Here is a 24,497-nt window from a genome sequence, read left to right as displayed (position 1 = left end):
TACTGTGAACTGCAATAGCAATAAACGAATCTGCTTTTTTACCCCTTCTGAAGCTGTCACTGTAAGCTTTAGGAGATCTTTGTGCTTTTTAAAACTTATTTCAACAAAGTTTCTGCTCTGTCAGCAAGCGTCTGCTGTGCTAGTGGTGATATAAATTGTCTTCCAAATCCTGCAGTCTCACAGGGAGGTGATGTATCTTGAGAGTGAAGGAGAGGCGGTGAAGTAAAGCCAGGTTTAAGAAGATGTTTGTGTGGAACAGGAGAATAATCCTCAAAAGAGAAAGGGGAGGAGATTGAATGAGAAAAGTTGTAAGAGACACCAAATTAGGATAGAATATCATTCTAAAATGAAAGCAGAAAAATGGGATTTTGCAGAAATATAAAGTAGCCCAAAATGTGAAAGATTTAAACAACAAGGAAAATGAGAGAAATTAAATGGCCAAGGAAAGGGAAGGACAAAAGAGAACAAAATGTTTGGCTTATCTCTAAAAGAAGAAAAAAAAATCTGTATTTATTTTATTTATTTATTGGAAGATTTTGTGATAGGTTGAACGTTTGTTTTGAGAGAAAGTCAAAGATAGAATAGGAAAAAGTATGATTTTTTTTTCTAGGCTTTCGTGTGCAGGAAATGTAATAGGAAGTTATTTTTATTAACCAAGATCAGAGAACATGCAACAACAAACTACAAAGAACGTTGTGGAAAAGCTGGTTATTTTTTCAAGTCAGACCAGAAGAACCTGTGGCCATTGACCAGTAGGAGCCTAAGGCTCAGATTATTAAGCAGCAAGATCAGTGAGCTGAATGACTATTGGAGACTACGCACCCACTGACTTATATTACAGACAAAAAAAATCCTGACCACCAAGTAGCTGATAGTTGTAGCCATTCATTAATCCCTTGGTGGTCAGTTTTGTCTATGTAATCAACACAAAAAGTGGACTTGTTTGATTTTATTTGTGTGAGACCAATTGATTTTATGAAGATACATCCCTCGTTGGAGTCAAGCAGGATTTTTCCAACAAGATAGTCAGGTGACACTGGCCACTATGGAGCCAGAACTGTGAGAGCCTTGTATAGACAGAAGCAAGTGTCTTTGGCAAAGTGTTTTGGGGTTTTTCAGGTTGCAGTGTACCCCCTCACTTCAGCATCGCCATGATGTTGAGTGTCTTGGGAGGGCTTTGCTACGTTCAGGTTTTGATTTCCAGGTGAATTTTCAAAAGCTGTGGGATGCTATGTTGATACTCAGCCTGCATCCCTAACATACCTGTAAGGGACTGTGAGACGGGGCAGTGGGGAACACAGCATCTGTATTTGCAGCAATAGTGTATTTTGCATCTGTTAAGGAAATATTCACCTGGCTACTTTGCTTGGACTTACCAGTGGCCAGAAATACATTTGTTTATGGACAGGAAGCGCATAAGCCTTTTAATAGGTAAAGAGCGAGTTTGAAGCATTAAATGTGACCTGCTTTGTTGTGCGCCAGTACCTGCAAAGGGTTATTCTTTGTAGTGTCCTACTTGGACTCAGGCACTAAAGCTTTCATCAAAGTAAATCTGATTATTTTGCACATGGTTTTCCTGAAAGGATGTTATGATTTTCTAGATGTTTGGTGGCTGGTGATAAATTAGGCTTTTATGATGTCATGTGAAAGGCCACCGCTTGGACTTCCTTCTCCATCAAGCACACTGGAGAATACATTTGGGACGTACTCTGAATCAGAAATTATCCTACCTTGTTTTATTTTAACCCTTTTGTGGGTCATTGCTTGCTTTGTAACTAGAGGTGCTTGAGCAAAGATAGCTTCACTTTTGCAGACAGGAGCCTCATGGTATCCCGTCTCTTTCCTTGGGTAACAAAGCCTCGGCTCATGAGATGCCTTTAAACCTTTCAAGGCTTAAATTCTTCCCATATATTGTGTCTTCAAACGGGTTTTCAAATCTGATGGGTGTTTTAGTGAGAAATTGGAATGTGGTGAGGGGTGGTGGGAAGGTGATGTGCCCCATAAATTAGGTCAGGTTTATGACCATGCAGAGGGAGGCTGTTTCTAGAAAAACAACCAGCCGTAAAGGGCTGCGTGTTGCTGCTTTGCCCAGAGAAGTGACAGCTGCCTTCTTCATCCCTCTTACTGCAAGGGAGGGAGTATTTACAACTGGTTTTCAAACAGTGAGAAATGACTAACCATTCTCCACGCTAACTCTTTTGTCCTCGTTAATCCATAGTAGGGAGGAAGACAGGAAGTGACAGGTATCCATCCCCTCTCTGTCCTTTTCACCTGTAGCCTCACCACAGGCAGCAGGGTGACAGAGGTTCAAACATCAATACAACATGCCAGGGAGGGAGTGTCATCTCTCCTGCCCACCCTGAGTCACAGCCAAGCCTTGAGAGTGGTGAGATGAGCACTGAACATAGGTCAAAGAAAGCAACTGGAAATTAGAGGTGGGTTAGAGTTTTCTGGTGACATGCTCTTTAGATGAAAGATGACCTTTTGAGGAAATTAATATTATTATTTGGGGAAAAAATAATGGCACACCCTTCCAACATTCTTAACATTACAATTTTAATGTTAACAAAGGCCTTGATTTTTTCAGAGATATGAATATTCTTAGGGTTCGTAAAATCACTAGTTTGTCATCTGCAAGATAGAGAAATTCATCCTGTGCAGTAGTGATATCCTGCTAATCATAAACCTGCATTCACTAAATTGCTGCTTAATGCTCTAAAGGTACATAGATAAATATCTAGAGGTAGAATAGAAGTCTGCTGTCCTAATGTTTATTGGTTTGTTGCTTATCTTTTGGTATCCAGCTGGCAGTGATCACTAAACCTACTCACAACATATCCGATGTAATTTGTTATAAACGAAGTATTTTTTACTGGAAGCAGAGGAGAGACTAAGCAGCCTTGCAGCATGAATCTGTGGGGTTATCAGTCTTCCTGTTCATCTTGACATGCCTGTCAGTGAAGACAGCTAACCCTAGGGGCCATATTCCATTTCCAGTCAGAAAGGCAGCCGTTACTGCACAATAAACCCAGATGAGGTCTAACAGCTACACGGAGTGATTTCCTGATGTTTGCAGAAAATGCAAAAGTAGGGAGTGATGAGAAAAACAGAGTTGATTAATGAAACTGTGAGAGTTGCATTCATTAATTTGAAAAGGTACCGTGCTTTGGCTTAAACAATAAGAATTGTGTGCAGCAATAAAACCATGTGTGATGAAGGCATGATTATTTTACTCTTCCTCCCAAAAGCATTGTTGGAGTAGAGAACAGGCCGCAGTGAAGCAAGAGGCACCACACTGCAGTTAAACAGTGAACAAAATCAGGGCTCAGAGGTACCAGGAAGAGAAGGAAGCCGTTCTTTTCCTATGCTGCAGCTGATCTCTACCCTCACAGGGTCTTATTTTTACTGATATGAAGGTCATGGACTGACGTTCTCTCTGGCCAGGCAGCCTGAAGAAACATACTCGTATGCAACTTCACCAACACCTCTGCTGGGAAGAGAAAATGTGCAAATGTTTCTAAGCCATATTGTGCAAAATGCCAGTTATTCGGACAGCTCTTTATCCGTAGGTTAGTCCAAAGCAGTTTGCAGCAGCAGGGTTTTCTCTGCTCTGGGGGAGCACCCCCTGACCTGCCCCATGGGGCTGGTCCTGAAAAACACCCAGAGCCTGGCGTGAGGGATGCCATGGAGCTGCCGATCCCCAGCCGAGCGAGCTCCGCTCTTGATTCAAAGCGAGTTAAATTCAGCGCTGGCTTGTGGGGGATATCAGGCTGTAATTCGGGAGGAATTTTATCTGGCTCAAGGGACAGCACTGGCCGAGACGCTTTCTCAGGCTTCACTTGGCAAACGGATAGGCTTGAAGGAGGACTCGGCCCTGCTCGGGGTTTTGGCCGTGCAGCTCCGCACCGAGGCGCGAGGCCCGCACGTGCTCTCCGTGGGCCGCCTGCCTTCCTGCCTGCCGCGGCCCCACCGCCATCAAAGCCACCGGGCCCTGGCCACGAGGCCTCAGCCCCAGGGCCAGCTTGGCTCCATGCGACGCCTTATCGGTGGCCGTGGCCCCGGCAGAGCCCAAGCTGGTGGAGCCGAGCGGGGCGTTGCTGCCAGCCACCTCCCGGCCCCGCCGAGGGACGATGCCACCGGTTCCCCGCTTCCTGAGCAGGCCAGACGGCTTGCTGTTTTCTTCTCGTCTCTTATCGCCCCCCTGTCATTGCCAGAGAGGTCTGGCTTCGCCGCTGCAGTTCGTGCTGATAGGCAGCACTGAAGTGGAAAAGGCACGGGAGGGAGGGGAGGAAGGGGGCGTAGAGGAGGAGGAGGAGGGAGACATCTCCACCGCTGCTCTTATTGCCCTAATGTTTATTGCCGCTCCGAGCTCATTTGCCTTAACCCTTTGGAAGCGGGTCCCATTAAAGATCATCAAACGATGATAAGATAAAGCTGCCGCTCTAACACCTGCGATTCCTGGTGGAAAAGCAAGGACTATGCCCGGGTTTTGTTGGCCGTGCTGCTTGTGGTGGCTCCTTATGTGGGCGTGCAGAGGGTCCCGAGGTAAGACCTTACCCCAAAAGTGCCCGGTGCTTGCAGCCTGCTGAGGTCCCTCAGAAGTGCAGGTGCTCAGCGCCTCGCAGTGTCAGCCCGGTCCTCTGGTTTTTCCTCTCCCCTCCCTTCCCCCTCGACACGGTTTTATTAAAAACCGGGGCTTTCTGAATAGGGAGGGGATTTGCACATGAAAACACGCTGGGGAGAAAGCATGCCTCTTATTTTAAGTGACATTTTGTTATATGTGAGTTTCAACCTATTGGTTGCTTTTGCCTTTTGCCTTTTCCTGTGGTTCTTTGCAAACAATACTGTCTTTCTGTTAAAGACTGCTGACCCAAGAGTGGAAAGCAGTCTGTTCATGCTGCATTAAAACAAATTTAGATCAGAAACCAAATTCACTGGCATTCCTCTATTCCCCTGGTACCCTGACTGCTCCACAACTTTGCTTTTCTAAGAACAGAGGAAAGAAAAAATGAAAACGGAGCGACACATTATGGCTCTTCTGAAATTCCTGAAGATGTTTACTGTGTTCCTCGTTAGACTCGGGCTTTGCTCATCGACGTGTTTTATCTCCAGTCTCCTCATATTTACTGCAGTGATAGGAATCACTTGCTTTATAATTACACTGTTTTTTTCCTGTTACTATAGATATTATACCAAACACTGCACTTCGCAAAGAAATCAAGCCAGTGCTCTCTGCGCTTGCAGAGCAGGGCCCGCAGCCCAGCAGACACAGTGCTTGTTTCTGGGACTCCTCCTGGGTTTTGGTGCTCGCTCAGCTGAGCCCCGCATTGGATTTTGCACCAGCGAGATGCACATTTACAGGCTCTACAGCTCCCGTCTAGTGAGGTCTTGCTACTTTTCCTGAGTGCACTGGGAATAGCTCAGCTGAAGTCGCAGCAACTGCTCTCCAGCTTTGCATCTGCGTTGGGACACAGCGTCCCGGGGCCTGGTGGCAAGGACGGGTGGATGCTGGGGGACAGGGGATAAGGGTGACAGCAACAGAGCTGCGTAGGGAGCAGGGCATGCAGTCTCTTGTTGGCAGCAAACGCTGCAGCAAGGCTGTTTCCTGAGCAAGGAGCTGCAGCAAATACCCAAGAATACATACTGATGTTGTTACTGAGGTGTGCTATGTCAGCCCTCATTAAAATTTCCTACAAAAAATGCTCCAAAAGGTGCTTGAAAGAGGGTACTGATCAAATAAAGCTTGATATATGAATTATTGAGATATAGTGGTGGAAATGCAACGCTGTAAGCTAATGTCTGATTAAATAGCTATGTTTATTAATTTTTCTGTTAGCGGGACAAGTTAAAGTTTAAAGGCAAGGCTCATAAGAAAGAGACAAGGAAAATAAAAGACAGACAGGGTTTGCAGGAGACTTTGGCCCCTAGACTCTTGAAATCCTTCTTGACAAAACTCCTTGAGCAAGAGTGCAAGACTAAACACGTAAGCCAGAGCCTCCGCTGAGCTGGGTCTGTGCTCCTTACTTGTGGGAGCTCTGCTGTAACAAATCATCTTCCAAGCAGTCTTGCTGATTGTGAATGTAACCCTGGCCACTTTTCAGATGCAGTAAAACTGTTGTGTGCTTAGATCAAGTCTGTTTATTTTTAGAGGTAAAGCCTTGTCTCTGCCGCAGCGAATGGAGCTGGGCACGATTCCATCGCAGGTGTTTTACTGAGGACTTGGTCTGCATTTTATTCTGGTATAACAGCGAGCAAAGTCTGGCTCTCGGCGCTGGCTAAAACGAAGGACTATTTTAAAGGCAATCAGCTGAGCTGTAGTAATTAAGGAAACCTTGGATTTCTTTCAGGCCACATTATCTCCTTTTTCTCACATTGTCTTGAGGCTTTACATTTTCAGTTAAAGTTAATTGAATGAGACAGTGATGCATTGCACAGTGAAACCAGATCAATCACTGCACGAGTCAAAATAGAAGTAGCGATGACACTCAGAACAAGAGCTTGGGAAATGTGATATTTACATTAAAATATTCTACATTTTTGTCTCAGGGATTCAAAACCTAATTTTAAAATGCCCTATCACATTGTGTAACAAATTTCTCCCTGCTTACCTGCATGTATTTGTGTCTGTGCACTTGGACAATGAAACTGAATTGTCATAGAATCAGATTTAATAAAAACGGGGTATTTTCTACACAGTTAATCAGCCTAACTTACAGAAAAGGTAGAAGAGAAGATAAAATCATGTTGAACAAGCTCATTCTTTTCTCTGAGAGACAGTTATAGTGACAGTGGAATGGATATAAAGCCATAGGAGAGTTTACTGTCGTATTCATTGGCAACAGAGAATTTGACTGCTGTCTTTTCCAACTTCCTTCCCTTTAAATATTTACCTGGATGTTTTTTCCAACTCTCAGCTTCCAGGCAAAATTCATCATTAGTATTCACTTATGTTAACTGTATTTGCATGGAAAATAAGGGATTGCTCCTCCTGAAATTGTTCATTAAGAGAAAAGACTTAATTTTATGTTTGTGACCTGAGTACAATAAAAACAACAGAAAGCCTTAATCAGTGGTTTCAGGTTTGCAAACTCTCAGCACAGTATCTAAATCCTTCATGAAATCGAAGGGCTTTGTTTTCCTATCATAAAGCACAATGCTAAGGAAAAAGAAGTTGTTCTGCAGGGATACCAAACACGAAGTGGTGCCGTTTCATCAGGTGCCGTTCCCTCGGACGCAGGGATCCCGGGCAGCCTGGATTCAGCAGCAGCCAGCTGTCTTTCAAGAACAGCCCCCACCCCCCCAAAATCCAGATTTTCTCCAGCAGAAGCTTACCTCTTCCTTCTTTGCTTTCTGATCTGGTTGTACCTCCAGAAAGTGAAGCCCTGACACTGAAGAACCAATGCACTTTACGGATCAGCATGCCAGAGGTTTTCTGGTGTGTGTGTTTCTTTTTTTTTTTTTTTTTTTTCCTTTTTTCTTTTTTTTGGAAGCCTGACAGATGCATCTCTGGTTTCAGTGAAAGACTTGAATAATATAAACAAGCAGTCATTCTGTTCCAAGAGGAGCTTTTTTTAATATTTTATTGTAATTACCTTATTGTTTTCATATTATGAGCTACTTGTAGAAAAATACAGGAAACATGACTGCAATACAATCCTTTAATCAGGAATAGCTTTGTTCCAGTCTTCATTTCCATTCAGTGCTGAAACTTTGCCTCAAAAGAATACAACTCTACCTTGAATTTAGATGTAATATGGTGTTAATACTGTGGTATTATACAGCATTTTATCTCTGCACTTAGTAACTTCCATAAGAGAACCTTTTAAAAAGTGCATAGGGGTTATTTTGTCCGTAATACTATTTTCAAGTGAATCTTACTACGAAGCAGTGTTTCCCAAAAGTACATAAACTTCTGCAGGAGAGCCACTTAAAAATCTTTTAACCTGAGTCAGATGAGGAATTTGTATTACCATATATATTAAATCTGGTATCTTTTTTTTTTCTTTTACTCACAAATTATGCCAGAATGCATTTTACTGCATCACTCTTAAAGCATGTGAATTTTTTAAGGAAGAACAACAAAAAAAAACATTTTTAATACAGAAATGGATTTTAATACACTAGTTGTTTATCTCTGTGTATAATCCAGCACTGCAAATAACTTCATCACTGATTTGAAATCTCCCCCCAACCTGATTTGCCCCATTCAGCAGCTGAGTGTTTATGTTTTTGAACGAAGAGCTGGAATTAGGTAAAGCTTTTTTCTTTTTTTTTTTTTTTTTGATACTGTTTTAACAAAAAGCATTTGTCCAAGAAAGCTAAAAGACTGCTCCCAAGCTGTTTGAAAGCAGAATGCAGCTATGCACAGCGGGCAACGCAGCACTTCATTTGCTTGCTCCTGGTCTACTTCTCAGATGGGAAACCAGCATCCTAGATAGGCTCAGTTTTCAAGAATGTTTTTGGTATGGAGATGGTGGATGTAAAATTATTGCTTACACAGCATTTCTAAAAGTGAAGCTAAGTTTTATGATAGGGCTTTTATGGCTTAAAATGAGGCGGTATTAAAACACAACTTCTAGCTAATGGCTCGAATTAGAACTGAATAAAAGGCAATTGTTTTTTATGCTGAAATTTATTTTAAGAGGGATTTCCTTGTTTCCAGGCACGTACACACACACAGATTTAATGTGAATTTAAGCGAACTCCAGATAAAAGGCATGCCTCCATGAGTACATCAGGGCCCGATCCAAATTTTATCAAAGTTGGTGGGAGCCTTTCCCATTTCAACCCAGAATTTGCAATCCATATTCACACGACCCTCAGGGGGATCCCTCAGGCTGATGCGGTTTTGCATGCCTTGCCCTCAAATGTCTGCTGCAGTTTCTAAAAACCCATTACAGGGCTGCAGTAGGAAATCATTTAGTCTAATTTAAGGAAATCGTGGCGTTTTTATTTTCACATCATTTTGTTCCGACCCATCCGTTTACTCTTTTCTGAAGGCGCACTGAAATGTTTTCGGCATAAAGGCTGAAGTATTACAAATGCTGCCTGGAACAGCCTCAGCAGACGTGTTTGTTCCACATCCCCTTCTGCAGTGCAATATTTCCTTTGGTGGATTTCCTCTGCTGCTGGAAGCGAGCTGTCTAGCTTTCTGCAGCACAATTACGAAGAAGAATTTCCTACGTTTTACTGCACAGGATGAGGTGATGTTGGAAGTTAGCACGACCTGAACCGCACACGCACAAAAGATAGCGTCTGAAAAATGGAGGCAGCAGCAGCAGCGTGGTGAAAAACCTGCAGCCACAAAGTGCTCGTCAGCCCCGCCGCCGGTCAGAGGGCGAGGAGGGAGAAGCACGGCCCGGGGATCTTTTAGGAAACCCCGCCGTGCTACCAGCGTCAAGTTGAAGGCAAGAGCAGGATTTGGCCTTAGCTCTGTTGTCCTGTAACAAAGCTTGTGTTGTTTTTCTCTAGACACGGGCCAATACATTTTTAGTGTTTACTACTCCAGAGAAGTGAAGCTCGTAAGGAGAGGTGACATTTTATTAAACTGTCACATACAATCGCAAAAGCTAACTGTTAAACCAAAGTACTTGGGTTGTTTCTCAGGAAGATTCGGTCAGTTCCTTTGTTCCTTCAGAGATGCAGAAAAAGGAGTTGTTTTCCTTGCTTAATTTTGTTATTTTTGATGACTGCTGGCGGGATTGTTTTGGTGTGGTAGCACTTTTAAGAATAATTAAACAGCGAGGTGGATATGAACAAGGTCTTGGTCTCTGTAACAGTTTCAAGATAATTTACTTTCATTTATGAGAGATTTAGACTATTCTTTCCATGTGGATGCTCAAAGTACTGAAGAAAAAAGATGCAGGCGTTCAAAAGCTGGCTGTTTACTGCCATTGCGTGTGGTTACCCATATTCACATCAGTCTTTCAGCATCGTCTGTCTGTGATCACATTTTTATTTGGAAGAGATTAGTTGTCATATTTGTTCTGTGATTTACGTTATTTAAAGAAGGTGGGGGGGGGGGAGAGGGAGAATTTGGAACAGCTCGTTCAATAGCATGACTAAGAAACACGACAACTTATTACAAAACGTTCACCACCGCAAGGCAGTGAGGCTGGAGCTCAAACCCCGCACACACAAAAACAAAAGAGTAACTCTTTCGCTCCGAAACAGCCTGGTGAAAGGATGCTGCCTCCTGGTGATTTATAGGCATATGAGCTTCCACTAAAATTGCATCTTAAATATTTTGTCCTCGGAAGGTGGCCGGGCCCGAGAGCCCTTCCAGCCGTGCTCAGCTGGCGGGGGGGATGCGCGTGTGGGCACGGCCGTGCCGCACCTTGCCTGATGCCCACCGACCACTGAGCATGATCTGCAAAGGTTTCCCTCATTCTGGAAGTTTTTGCTTGAATTTCATTCCTTGGGACAGGTTATGGCAAAGGGGGGGCTTTGGGCTGGGAACGAGCACCACAGAGGTCAGCCCCGCACGCCGCCAGACAGGGAAGGGGAACGGTTCTCGCAGTGTTTTTCTCTTCTTTTCCACAGGATTTTCTTCAAGGGGATTGTACCAAAGCCAAGCAAAAGCTGAACTGGAAGCCCAGAGTCACATTTGATGTGAGTGGTGTGCTTTGTACCTACCCAGGGGTTCGTGTCCTCCAAGAGCAATCCACTGGGGGGGGGGGGGGGGGGGGAGTTTTGCTTGGGCACACCTAGAAGCCGCGCTGTCAGTGGCCACCCCGGGCTGTTGTTCTTGCTTGGAAGACAGCAGCCACCACAGCAGTGCAGGGCATCCCCCGTGACTCTGCTAACCTGCCCTGGAAAGGGCCCAGCAGGCGTCAGCATTTTAGGAAGGAGTGCGTGCCTCGCACTGAGGTGCCAGCATGGCAGCACAGGCCGCGACTTGACCCAGCGAGTTTCGGGAGACCCGGCACTCCTGTGGTGCAGCAGGGCAAGCGTGTGAGCAAACATGCTTCTTATCCCCCCCCTCGGCCTGCCGCGGGGACCCTCACCCACTTCTCTCCCTCCTCGCAGGAGCTCGTGAAGGAGATGGTGGATGCCGACGTGGAGCTCATGAGGAACAACCCCAACGCCTGAGCCCTGCCGGGACCCGTGCTGGGGGCGCACCCCACGGCCAGCACAGCCACCCACACACACCACCGGGGCCGGGGTGGGTGGCCACCCCCCCAAGGTGGCCTTATTGCTGGCCTGCCTGTGCGTAAAAGCCCGGTTTTGTCCCCCCTCCACCCTCCTGGTGCCTCTGGCCCCATGAATCATCCCAGGGCAGCCCTGCTCCTCCGCACGGGCTCCCTCTGGCACCCTCTGTTAACCAGGGGGGATCCCCCCAGTACTGTACCTGGAGGAGCCACCGGCTGGCAAGCCCACTGATTTCCTTTTTTTAATTAAAACGCGCCTTTTTATTACCTAGGACCTCCAGAGCCTTTTTAGTACTTTCTCCCATTTTGAATGACAGAAATAAACAAAAGCATCCCCTGCACTGCCCCCCAGCAACAACAGCAGCGACCCTCTGGCGCTAGCATGCGCCCACCATCCCTCTGGCCCTGGCTTCCCCTAGTCTTCCTCTGCTGAACACTCCTTGTTTTTCTTTCCTGCAGCTCACCTCCACCCCAGCGGCCCATTTCCACCACTTGAACTCTGTAAAAAGTTTGGATAACTTGATCTAACTTGCAGTGAAATCGCCTTTTGACCATGCCGAATTAATTCCTAATTGCTGGAATCGCTTTCAAACCAGTCAGAGGGGGCTTGTAAGCATTTTTCAGATCTTCATTTCAGGGTGTGAGTGAGTCACAGAAAGCCTTTTTGTCCAGCACCTTCCTGACCCTGGGGTCTGGGTTTTTCTTTTTTTTTTTTTTTCCTTTTTTTTTTCCCATCAGAATTTCCCCATTCCCCTTCATCCTCTTCCCGCTTACTATAATTAAACCTCGGATGGGAGCTCGAATGATTTCAAAAGATGGCTTAAGAAATAAAAACAAAATAAATAAAAAAGCTTTAAAAAAAATATTAGAAACTTCAAGGTGAGTAAATATTTTTGCACTTTTCGTGCCAAGGTACCCGGGTTATCCAGAGGTCGTCGAGCCCATACATTTCCCGTTGGTTTCGGATCTTCCACCCACCAATTACTCCCATCGTTTTAGCTTTATGCCTCGAAAATGAGCGAAGCCGCTGCCTCGCCGGGCACAGCTGAGCAGAGAGAGAGCCCTTTTTTAGAAGGGGCGAGAGGGGGGAGACGCAGGCTCTCCGAGCGCGTCGCTTTGGGAAGGGGGGCCCCTCTCCAACAAGGAGGGGGCGAGGGCAGAGTTTCGTGATGGACGCGGAGCTGGGGAGGGGACGGGGCTGCGGAGCAGGCTGCGAGGAAGCGGGCTGCCGCGGAGAGAGGGCTCTTTGTGCGCCGTCGCCAGAGGTGCGGTGGAAAATGTGCGAGCTGGCCGCAGACGGGCACAGCGAAGCGGTGCGGGGCTGGGCAGCCGCTGCAACCCCTTCCTTCTATTCCTCGGGGCTGGCCCGGCAGGGTTTGGGGCGAAAAAGCAGGGGAAAAGGGAAACGCAGAGCCCCGTCCGTCCGCTTCCTTACAGGTGCACCGATTTTGCGCTCTGGGGCTGTGCTGTGCAAACCCTGCGGGGGTGCTCCCTGCGGTAGGATGCAACTTGGTTGCTGTTGATTTTTTTTTTAATACCCCCACTCCATGGCACACGTAATTTAAAAAATAATAATAATTTTTAAAAAAGCATTAACAAAGCATAAAGCGCTCTTCTCACCATTTTTTTTTTTTTTGTTATTTTTGTACAGCTGGGAAGTATTTAGTGCTTGCAGTGATTGCCCGGCCGCTTGCCGCTACCACTGAGCACCAGTTCGCGCATCTCTGCGGAGGACTGGGAACCTTTCCGCAAGCCGCCGGCTTCCCTTCGACCTCAATGGGTTGGGTTTTTTTTTGTTTGTTTGTTTGTTTTTGTTTTTTGCCCTGGCACCTCCAGCCGTGGAGCGTTCAAGAGAAGCATTTTTGATCTCCCTTTTCGGTCTCCGTGTTGGAGGACGAAAGAGGAAGGGGCTGGGGAGGCAAAATCAGTTCTAGAGCAAGCGGTCCCTCCGTGGCGACTTTGTGTTGGGTGCCTTTGTGCTTCTTTCGTTAAAAAATAATAATAATAACCGCTCCTGATGCCGACCCGGCCAAACAGCGCAGCGTCCCGCTGCTTTTTTAAAATTTGGGAAGGAGACGAACTGCTTTTCGGTTCCCTCATCACACACTTTCCTGCGGGATTTTCGGTTCTGCCCACAGCACTGCCCTTCGCAACGAGCACGGAATCGCGTCTTCAAAACGAAATAAAGAAATAAAATACATAAATGAGAAACCACGCGGCGATTTAAGCGGGTGGTGTCCACCCGTGCCATTACCACACCGCTCTCAGGCTCAAGTTCCCTAATTACAATGCGGGTGTCAAGCGTTTTGTGCGCGCAGGTACAGTAAAAAAACTCATTCCCTCCCTGCTCGTGCTACGTTTGGCCGCCTGCTCCGGGGTCATTACGGCTCCGTTAATTAAAGAGGGCAGCAGCCAACGCAGCCCGGGCCCAGGGGGGGTTCATACCGGCTGCCTGCAGGGGAAAAACGAAGGGGTTTTTTGGGGGGGGGAGCTGCACCCGGGGCCGGCGGATAAAGAGGAGCCCGGGTCGCCCCTCGACGGCTCGGACGGCGAAGTGGGGGGCGAGGGGAGTCCCCCCAAGGCGGCTGTCGGGGCCGCGCTCCCCGCGTCCCTTGGTGACCCCCCTTCACCCCCGGTGCTTCGCCGGCGGAGCGTCGCCTGCAGACACAACAAAGCCGGAGCAGCGCCGGAGCAGGCAGAGCTCCAACGTTTTGACGGGTGGAAGAAAAACATCAACAGATACCTCGCAATTAGCCGGCGATGGGGGGCTAGGGGAGGCGGGCGGGGGAGAGGTCGCTTCGCAGCGGCGGACGCTAATTGCAACCTTTGCTTTGCTAATGAGCTCGCTCCGCTCCGTGTCTCCCCCCCCCCTCCCCTCCGGAGGTTTTTTTGGGGGGGGGAGGGGGCGTGGGGAGCAAGCCGTCACTTTTGTGCGAGCAGCAATTCGGCTCTGAATCCATCCCGTGGCCGGGAGGCCAGGCTGCAGGCGCTGGCCGGGAGCGCTCCCGTTCCCAAACCGGGGCTGCGGGCGCGCCCCCTGCCCCTGCACGGCCCCCTCGGGCCGAGGGAGCGATGCCATCGGGGCCGGGAACCCTGCCGGTGCCCCACACCCTACAAACGCAGCGCCGGAGACCCCCGCCGAAACCCCAAGGCAGCGCCACTGGATCCGCAGCGGGCGCCCGGCACTGTTTAAACAATCCTCTTTCTGCTTCGGACGGTATTATCAGGACTTTGGCATTATCGGTCAATGGAAAACATTCTTCTTTTCCTTATTTCAAATATTTATTTAAATATATATATTAAACTCGGCCGCTCAAATGTTCTGGCAAGTAAATAAATTCCAGGAACGGGGGCGAGGGGATTGCTATGGCGTTTCTTCTAAACGGAGCACTTGTGCTCCGAGGGCGATATGACCTGTTTATTCATCGATTCCTAATACCTAAATATCCCGAGTGTAATAATTTGCGTCTTTTTTTTTTGTTTTTTTTTTTTTTTTTCCCTTTCCAACGGAGGAAATTCAGCTATTTTAAGAGTTAATGGCTCTAAACGCGTTGGTTTTCCTGCATCCTCCCCAGAGGTGACGGGGGCTGGAAAAGGAGGGGGGATTCCAGTTTGGGGGTTTCGCTGCTGTTGTTTTCGTTCTGCCCGGAGCAGCCCGAAGCCGCTGACCCGAGCGGGGGGCCGTGCTCCGAGCAGCGAGCCCCCTGACACCTAGAGGTCAGGTGAAAGTCCCCAGCAGGTAAGCCGCGGGCCGCCCGGCGCGCTCGCTCCCCGCCCCACAAATTGTTCCCTTCTGCCCACCCAAGTCGCTTCAAGCTGTGTTTATTTAGGGGGCAACACAAAAATTGCCGACCACCCAATTCCCGCTCAAGACAGAGACCTCTCGCCGGTAGCCGGGGCCGCATTCCCCTCCTCACATCCTCACTCCACCACCCCCCTCCCCAAATTTCACCCTCTCCGGCGCTCCGCTTTCCAAATCTCCGCACGCCACCGGGGGAAACCCGGGCAAGCCGTCAAGGGAAGGGGAAGCGTCGGGCTCAAGCCCTTTTGGGACACCCCCCGCAAGAAAAACAGGGGTCCCATCCACCATCCTGCAGCCCCCAGGAGCTGCCCTGTGCCCCGGGGGGGGCGCAGCGCCGCGGCGGGCAGTGCCTGGGGTGCGAGGCTGCAGCCCGGCCCCGCAGAGTCGCCCGGAGCCACCCCCCCCCCCCCGCCGGCACGGCTATTGTTTCGTTCAATTAGGCTCCGCTTGATAAAAAACAATCGCTCGTTAACCCTCGCCCTCCTCCCTGCCGGCTGGTGTGTTGTGAATGGCGACATCGTCTCCCTTGACCCCCGTCTCCTTTTTCTGTCTTTCTGTCCCCTGAAAAATGATTCCGCGAGCTCTGATTGAATTTTATTCCTTCCTGACCTGGCCCGTTTTTATTGCATGGACACCATCAATCTTGACCTAACGCGACGTTTGTTTATTACTTTGGAAAGAAGCGAATGGCTTTATGAGCCCCGGAGTAATTAAAGCAGGAGGGCCGCATTCACCGCGGCACCGCACCACCTTTGGGGCGGACTCACGACGCAGACGGGGAGGCGAGGGAGAAGGGGGAAAAAAAATAGGAAAAAACATCAAGAAAAGGGAAAGGCCGACGGGATGCCGGCGGTTCGCAACTCACGGGCATCCCAGGGCCCCCTTCATGCTCGAGTTCCTCCCGCTAAGCGGGCGCGCAGTGCCTCTTGCGCAGCTCACCGCGCAAATTTGCGCTCGGCGCTGCCCCGCACGCCACCTGCGCCCCCGCGCAGCCCCAGCTCGGCCTCGGCACCCCGTGCGCCCGCTGCGCTGCTCGCGGCCCTCCCAAAATCCCGCGCATCCCAAGGCGACCGAACCATCCGGCCAACGCCGAGGCGGGCAAGTGGGGGGCAAACGGCCCGAGGTTTCAATGGCTTTACGACGGCGTTAATTGGAAGCTAATGTTCAATTAGCGGTCACTCCTATGGCAGAGGACGGGGCCGCGTTGCGCCGAGGCGCGCAGGAGCGCTCCTCTCTCGTTGCGCGCGTCCCGGCGCTCCGGGCTCCTGCCTACGCAATTCTGAGGACATCATAACCACGGCGAGCTGGTTGTGACCTCACACTCATCCTCGTGTGGGCGCCCAGACGTGCTCAGCCCCCCGCGGCCCCTCGCATCAGCGCCTGCCCCGGCCTGCGCGGCGGCAGCGCGCAAGCGAAGCCCCCCGGCGCGCAATTTCCAGCTCGCCCCGCTCCGGCTGCGCCGTGTTTTGGGGGGCAGAGGGCTGCGCGCTGCCGCGGTGCAGCCGGCTGGGCGATGCGGTGCGACGCCAGGGCTGCCGAGCGGTACAAAGTTGGGCCGGGCTATGAAAATAGACCCGGGTGAACTTTGAGGCTCTTTCCCCGAACTTCGCGACTTTCAGAAAGGGCCCCGGCTACGGTGAAAGGCTCGTTTGCAGCCGTTCCCTGAAGGTCTCCGTCCACGACACAAACAGCCTCCCCGCAAACTGGCGTGTGGAGGTAGGGAAGGGTTCAAAACGTCCTCTTTGCATGCACTTCCCCGCTATTTTTGGTTATGACCTTTCAGGAACAAACCCCGAGCTGTCAGTCACTTCTAGAAAAACTTTTTGCATAGGAAATTTAGGCGGAGGGGCGAACACTGCCCTTCTGCCGGGAAGAATTTCACACTCCACTTTTCCCTCGGTTTCGGGGGCAGATGAGCAAACACGAGTTAGAAACCACCAGAACGGAACGGCCCCTCAAATGATAATTTTTAAAAATACGCTGCGCCTTTTTTTTTTTTTTTTTTTTTTTTCTTTCCCCTCGCGGACGGCGAGCGAGGCGAAAGCTCTGACATCCAACCTCGAGCCACAGACACGCCGCGAAGCTGCGCGCTGACCTGGCACCCAAGGGCGCCGCTCCGCAGGCAGGGCCGGGGCCTCGCAGCCGCACCGTCCCGCCGCCGCCGGCCGCACGTCCCTCGCACCGCCGCGGAGCTCTGCTGGGAGACAACCAGAGATCAGGAGGGACCCTCCGCCTTGCCCCCTGCTCGCCATCATCATCGTCACCACAAAAAAATAATAGTAATAACAGCTAGAGCAATAATAATAATAATAATAATAATAATAATAATAATAATAATAATACAACCCGCGCGTGATCTCCGCAGGACAGACCACCCCTCCCCAGCCCCCCAAAATCCCCGGGATGTTTTTCGGCCTCCCCGCTTCCAGCCTCCTTCCCCTGCCCCCCGGGCCTCCGCCGCCCTCCCGCAGCCAGGCGGGGAGCGCAAGTTGCGCTGCAGCGGCACTTGTTCGGGAGCTTCAACCCCCCCCCCCCCCATTTCTCTCCCCTCCACACACACGCAGACATCCCCCCGGACGAGCCGAGCTGACTACTGTTTTTTTTAATTTTCCCCGCATCACCCACCCCACCGCTGGAAAAAAAAATATTTAAAAAAATAAATAAATAAATACGAAATCCCAAAGAGACCGGCGTCCGACGCGAAGAAAAAAAAAAAACTAGGCAAACAGCGCATGCAGTCGCCGCTCTGCCCTCTCATTTCTTTAATTTTCAGCCCGGTTTTCGATACCGGGAGGGGAGGAGGCGGGCACGGCGTTTCCACGCAGCCCCCCACCCCCCCGCCGCCGCCTCCGGGGCTCCGCTTGTCCCAGGGAAAAGAAGCGAAAACGGGAGGCGGCCAAAGGCCCCGGCCCCCCTGGGCCGGCAGCGGTGCGAGGGGAGCTGGGACCCCCCCAGGACCCCGCAGCCGACCCGCTCGGCCCCGCTTTGCCCCCGCTTCGGCCCCAGAATAACCGGGCGGCGGGGCGCTGCGCTTTGTCGGACCCGATTCAACCAGCAAACGGCTATAAAGAAGGCCGAGAAACTCTTCAGCAAGAGCCAAATAATTAAAAAAAAAAAAAAAAAAAAAAACATATATATAAAATAAAATAAAAGGAGCGAGGTATTTCCACAAACGCGTTTCAAGCCAGCTTTATGCAGCGAGCCCCCGGTTCGGCCGCTCTGCTTCAGGGGTTTTCTAACAGCGGATTATCGCTTTGGAGAGGAAGAGCAGCTCAAAAGCAAGGTAATAAGGTTTAACTGTAAATACCTTCGTATTTATTTACAGTGTAACCCTTAACAATGCAGCGGCAATTACTGCTAAGTGTTGCCTTTAGATAAGAGGCACTGATAGGAAACTGTATTATCTTGAAAGCAAACTTTAGGCCTTAAATATCTCTAATCAAATAATCTTCTTCCCAGGTCTGACTGACAAGGCAGATTCTTTTCAAGTTAATGAATTTATTGCGTTTTTGGTGGTTATTTACAAAAGGGGGAGGTGATCCCCCATCGCCCGTAGGTTCGTAATTGCAAATTGTCCAGAAGGTGAGATTCTCGGTCTGACAAGCAGCACTCATCTGCTCCCCTGGTAACATTTTTTTTTTTTTTTTCTCTACAGGTTTAAGAAAAAGGAGGGAGGGGAGAGGCGAAAAAAAAAAAAAAAAAAAAAAAATTCTGCCACACCAACTCTTTCTAAAACAATCTCGGGCAGAGCAATTAGGGCACTCCCAACAGAGCGGCAATGTCCCTAAAGGACGGGAGTAAGAGCTACAGAGGAGTAAGGCTAGAGCGCAGAGGCACCCTTTTAATGCAACTTCTTCATCATTATTTTTTTCCTGACATAAAACAGGACTTTCAAATCTATTTCTACATTACAGAAGCGGCTTCACGGGTGTGATGGCGCGCGTTGCCACCAGTTCTACAAAGTAGGCTTCCATTATATTTACGAATATCCGTGTTACAGGATAGCTGCCATCCAAAATACACCGTGGAGCTCAGAAACACATGCGACGCGTACATGAAGCCGTGAATAAATAGGCAGTCCTTTTTCCAATACGGATCCGTATGGAAACCCCGGATATAAACGCGTATGCACTGCACCCACAGCGATCGCCAGCCCGATGTATGCTCGCAGCCACACACTCGGCGTTGGCGCTTCCCACAGCCTTACAACACGGGCACCTTATTTAAAAAGCCGTGAGCTTGTCCTGCCGCTGCGCACGGCCAAACGTTTCCAGGTCTTGCCCATTAATTGCTAAGAAAACGTGTTTGTTTATTTGCCAACTCAGAGCTGCCATGGGAAAGTATTTATTTTTTCCCTTTTTTTTTTTTTTCCTAGCGGATAAGGCGAGCTGACTAAGTGGAACATATTGCAGAAGAGACCGAAAAGGGATTTTTTTCGACCTGGCAGATCCTAAATGGTCTCTGGAATTTGCGCGGAGGGGAACGAGCTGTTCCATCGGCAAAGTTAGTTAGGAAATCCCTTTCCCCTCTCTCTGCCTCGCTCTGAACGAAAGTATTAAAATATACAGACGTGTGGAGGAGCATTCCAACTGAATGGTAATTTATTAATAAACAAACAATGCAATACCTTCAGAATATTTTCAACAAAAAAAAAAAAAGAAAAAAATATTGATAGAATAAGATTAATACAGTTTCCCTTTTTTATATATAGTGAAAAAAAAAAATCAGCGTTTCAGTCAATTTTCAGGGAAGGGGGGAAACACTTTCTGGCGTTTGGTCCGCAACATCCAACTACAAATTAAAAATAAATTACTATGTCGCAATTTACATTTTAAAACAAGTCCTTGTAAAAGAGGAGGGTCCGGGACGGGGGAGAAAGGGGAGAAGCCGGTACTCTACGCTGGGTTTTTCGCCCCCTTTAAACACAGGGCCTGGCGATACCTTAAGGGCCGGGGCGCACGGGGTGGGAGGGTGAGGTTGGAGGGAGTATTTCTCAAAAGCAAGGAGGAAAAAAACAACAACAACAGAAAAAAAAAAAAAAAAAACTTACGTGTTATCGGAGTAACACTGTCCTTTAACAAAACCAAGACATGCTTTGGAGCTGTCTCTGTACAAAGGCTTTTCGCCCGCGCTCTCCTCTCCCTCGGGGCGGCCGCGGGGACCCCCGAGCGGCGTCGGAGGGGGGTGAGGGGTGGGTGGGCGTCGGGGCCGGGGCGGGGGGCGCTCAGAACTTGCCGCAGTCGTAGACGAAGGCCCCGGAGGTGCGGTAGAGGGGCTGGCTGCCGGGGAAGGCCATCTGACAGCTGCCTCCCCCCGCCCCGCCGCCGCCTCCTCCGCCGCCACCGCCGCCGCCGCCGCCGCCCGGGCCCCCGCCGCTGCCCCCTCCTCCGGGCGAGGCGCTGAGGCCGAGGCGCGGCGCCTCGAAGACCTCCCTGGGGGCGGCGGCGAAGCCTTGCTGCGCCCCCCCGTAGCCCGGCGCGCCCGCCAGCGGGCCCAGCTCCCCCGCCGCCGCCACCGCCGCCGCCGCCGCCGCCGCCGCCGCCGCCTGGTTGAGGTACCAGGAGGCCAGGCGGCCCTGGTGCGGGTGCGGGTGCGGGTGCTGCCCCTCCTGGTGGCCGCCCGCCGCGCCGCCCAGCCCGCCGTGCCCCAGCGCCCCCCCGCCGCCCCCTCCTCCTCCTCCTCCGCCGCCTCCTCCGCCGCCGCTGCCCCCCGCTCCGCCGCCCCCCGACGGCAGCGCGTAGTCGGGCAGCGGCTCCTCGGCGGGGCTGGCGGCGGCGGCGGCGGGGGGGGGCAGGTGGCCGGGGGTCCGCTCGGCGCCGCCCGCCGCCGCGTACAGGCTCATGGCTTGCATGTTGCAGTGGTAGGTGGCCGCCGAGGCGGCGGGCTGGCCGCAGGGCGAGCTGTAGACGGAGCTGTGGCCCGGCGAGTAGCCGCCGAGGGACAGGGCCGGGGGGATGCCGCTGCGGGGGGCGGCGGCGGCGGCGGCGGGGGGCAGCAGGCCGGAGCCCAGCTCGGCCGCCCCCTGCGGGGAGCCGCGCAGCGAGGTCATGATGTTGTCCACGCTGAAGCCCGGCCCGTGGTGGTGGTGGTGGTGGTGGGGAGGCGGCGGCGGCGGCGGGGGCGGCGGCGGCGGCGGCGGCTCGGGGGCTTCGAGGCTGAGCGAGCGGGCGGAGGGGAGGGCGCTGCGGGGGCTGCCGCCGCTCGACAGGCTGCTGCTGCTGTCGGGGCTCTCGATTTTGGGCACGGCGCCCAGCGGCGGAGCGGCGCCGGGGGGGGAGCCGGCGTGCGGCGGCGAGGCCGTGCCGTTCTCCGTCTTGATGTCCTGGATGCGGACGGGGGGCGGCGGCGGCGGCGGCGGGGCGCTGCCCCCCCCGGCGGGGCCGCCCTCGGGCTCGACGGCGGCGGCCGAGGCTGCGGCGGGCGGCGGCGGGCGCGGCGGCGGCGGGGCATGGTCCTTGAGGTGCAGGCGGTCCTTGTCCTCCTTGTCCTTGACGGCGTCCTTCTTCTTGAAGCGGCGGCGGCGGCGGAGGAAGCTGCCGTTCTCGAACATGTTGTAGGAGTCCGGGTCGAGGGTCCAGTAGGAGCCCTTGCCGGGCTTCTTGTCGTCGCGGGGCACCTTGACGAAGCACTCGTTGAGGGAGAGGTTGTGGCGGATGCTGTTCTGCCAGCCCTGCTTGTTGTCCCGGTAGAAAGGGAACCGCTCCATGATGAACTGGTAGATCCCGTTCAAGGTGATCTTCTTATCGGGCGCGTTCTGGATGGCCATGGTGATGAGGGCGATGTAGCTGTAGGGCGGCTTCACCATATCCTTGGGCTGCGGCGGCGGCGTGTAGGGCCCGTAGGCTCGGGCCATGCCGCCCGGGTACTGCTCGTGGGCCGGGTGCGAGTACATGCTCATCGGGGCCGGCATGGCCGCGTAGCCCCCGCCGGCCGCCGCGGCGGCGGCTCGGTAGTAGCTCTGCTCGCCGCCGAGGTACGGCACCACTCCCAGGGAGTTGGGGCTGGACACGGAGTAGCGAGCCTGCATGTCCCCCCGGCAGCTTTCGCCCTGCCTCCCCGCCGGCCCGAGCAGCTCGGCCCTTTCCCCTCCACCCCTCCGCCGCTCCGCCGACCGAGCCGCACCGGGCAGCCCCCGGCGGAGCGCGGGGAAACGGGGCACGGAGCCCGACGGCGGCGCCGGGAGGCTCCGCTCCGTCCTCGGCCGCCAAAGCCCACCGGCCCCGGGGGGGGGAGGAGGGGAAAGTCAGAGCCGGGGGGGGAAGAAGAGCCCGGGCCGGGGGGGGAGGCCGAAAGCGTTTTCTCGCAAGAAACCGGCGGAGGGCGAAAAAAGGAATCGCAGCGGAGAAAGCAGCTTCCCAACGCAGAAAGAGTAGTAAGGAAATAAAACCTTCGCGAAGAGGCTCCCACGCTCCCGGTTCCTCGCTCCACGGGGATCTGCAACAAGTTGTCTGCAAAGGAGGGACAAAAGTAGAGGGATGTGTTTTGTTGGCTTTTTTTTTTTTTTTTTTTTTTTTTTTCTTAAGCGAGCGGCAGCAGCGGCAAAAAATCCACCTTCCCGGTCTCCCAGTGCAAACTCGCCCTCTCTCTCTCCCTCGCTCGTTTTTCAGTCTCTTTTTCAGTCGCAGGCTGCTTTGCGAAGCATCGGAAAAACTCCTGAACTTTTGAGCATCCGTCACCGCGGCGAGAACTTTTTTACGCACTTACAGTTTTCTCTTTTTTTTTTTCCCTCTCTCTCTCCCCTCTCTCGCTCGCTCTCCTTTTTTTTTTTTTCTTTTCCTCCTTTTGCAGGCGGCCCGGCTCCGCCCCGCCGAGCTCGGCCGGCCAATGAGGGCCGGGAGACACCCGGGGCTCTGAATGAGGAGGGAAAAAAAAAAAAAGAAAAAAAAAAAAAAGAGCGAGCTTAAAAAAAAAAGAGAGAGAGAGAGGAAAAAAAAAAAAAAAAAAAAAGACGGGGAAAAAAAAATCCCTGCAGCAGCAGCCCTGGGAGTCGCAGCTCTCGGGGACCGGCCACACACGCTCGCCGGCACACGCGGATCCCCGGGGCACGCGTGGACCCCCCTCGGTCCTGCGCGCGTTTTGCGCGCCCACCCCCGCGCCCCCCACCCGCGCAACCCGCCCCGGGCGCACGCAGGACGTGCGCGCATCCACATAGCCCCGTATTTAACCAGTGCACATACACATGGACGTGCTCCCCCGGAGCGCTTCCCACCCACGCGTGCACCCCACTCGCCGCCGCGCGTGTTCCTCCCCTACTTTTTATTTTATTTTATTTTATTTTATTTTATTTTATTTTATTTTATTTTATTTTATTTTATTTTATTTTATTATTTTATTTTATTTTATTTTATTTTATTTTATTTTATTATTTCATTTTCACTTTTTCATTTACTTTTTCCATTTTTTTTTTTCATTTATTTTTAATTTCTCTTTCATTTTCTTTTTTTTATTTTTTCATTTTACTCTTTTACTTTTTTTTCATTTTTTCCCCCTTCGGACTCTTTCGCCTCCTCTCCCCGCTCCCTCCCGCCGGGCTCTCTCCACCCTTTCCCTCCCGGGGCCGCGGGCAGGCTCCACGCCGCTGCTCCGGCTCGCTCGCTGTTCTCCGAGGGAGGCTCAGCCTCACCTCCCGTGGCATCGGGGACGGTAGAGGAAAGTGCGAGGGGGTCGTGCGGGTGCGGGCGATCGGATGCCCCTGCCCCAGCCCCAGCCCTGCCTCCAGCCGGCCGCCTGCCTGCCCCTGACGTTCCCGAAGGGATCGCATTCCTCCAGCTGACCAGCTCCTGCCGAGTCCTCCCTCCACAGCTCCCTTTTATTACTCAGCCATGAAGGGCTTTCCTCTGACGGCCCGCAAAGAAAGCGCCCGCTGCCTCTGCTGTTTATAAACACGGGCGCCTTGCTTTGTGCCGGGTCTTTAGCTCGCTTGTGCAGGTAAATCTCTGCAGACCTTAGGGGATGCGGCGGAGCGAGCGGCTTCTTTATTTACTGGCCGGAGCCGCAGAGAGCGCTCTTTTGTTCCTAATCTCTTTCAGAGTGGACTCAGGGGCACATCAGGTGTGTCAAAAGCGAAAAAAAAAAAAGAAAAAAAAAAGAATAGGTACAATAAAAGGGATGCTCCTGAAATTGTTTGGCCGGATCTGCCGTAAAGACTTGATTTCTGCGGTTGTTGCCTTTGTTTAAATGTCTAAAAGCGTATTTGGGCTGTCACGAGATGTTTAGAATAACACTTTAACGGGAGCTCAGAGGGAGCGGAGAGTGAGGGCTCGGTGATTTCTTTTTTGACATTCCCTTTTCGGTTGCTCTTGCCTCTCAGCGAAGATTTTATTTTTGAGCTTTAAACACGAGGCGAATCGTAGATAGACGTGTCTGCCCAGCGGCGTGTTTCACCAGTTCTTCGGCTATCTGAAATCCAAGCCGGTCCTCTTCCTTACCTCCCAGCCTGTACCTCTGCCGCTTCATTAGCGTTAATAATAGATCAGTTAAAGGCAACGAGCTGAAATCTATTTTAAGGGGTGGAATTTGTACGGGAAAGACGTGCCCGCGTGTGT

At 51.6% G+C, this 24,497-nt stretch overlaps 2 protein-coding genes across 2 annotated transcripts in view; one reads left to right on the top strand and one right to left on the bottom strand.

The window, feature by feature from the left end:
* The window catches only part of GMDS (GDP-mannose 4,6-dehydratase), a 404,838-nt gene extending 392,810 nt beyond the window's left edge, over window positions 1–12,028 (top strand). The window contains exons 10-11 of the mRNA XM_027451691.3: window positions 10,543–10,611; window positions 11,029–12,028. Of these exons, the coding sequence (XP_027307492.1) occupies window positions 10,543–10,611; window positions 11,029–11,091 (132 nt within the window). The 3' untranslated portion in view covers window positions 11,092–12,028. The remainder of the gene's footprint in view (window positions 1–10,542; window positions 10,612–11,028) is intronic.
* An 8,022-nt stretch (window positions 12,029–20,050) lies between these two features.
* Window positions 20,051–22,773, bottom strand: FOXC1 (forkhead box C1). The gene is made up of 2 exons (XM_038174197.2): window positions 22,504–22,773; window positions 20,051–22,400 (listed from the first exon to the last, which is right to left on the bottom strand). The coding sequence occupies exon 2, from the start codon at window positions 21,977–21,979 to the stop codon at window positions 20,177–20,179; it is 1,803 nt and encodes a 600-aa protein (XP_038030125.2). The 5' UTR covers window positions 21,980–22,400; window positions 22,504–22,773; the 3' UTR covers window positions 20,051–20,176.
* Window positions 22,774–24,497: the final 1,724 nt, after the last annotated feature.

This window comes from Anas platyrhynchos, chromosome 2, assembly GCF_047663525.1.
Source record: "Anas platyrhynchos isolate ZD024472 breed Pekin duck chromosome 2, IASCAAS_PekinDuck_T2T, whole genome shotgun sequence".
NCBI classification, from domain to species: domain Eukaryota; kingdom Metazoa; phylum Chordata; class Aves; order Anseriformes; family Anatidae; genus Anas; species Anas platyrhynchos.
Note: the sequence above shows the minus strand (reverse complement) of the source record. Positions and strands in the feature narration are given on the sequence as shown.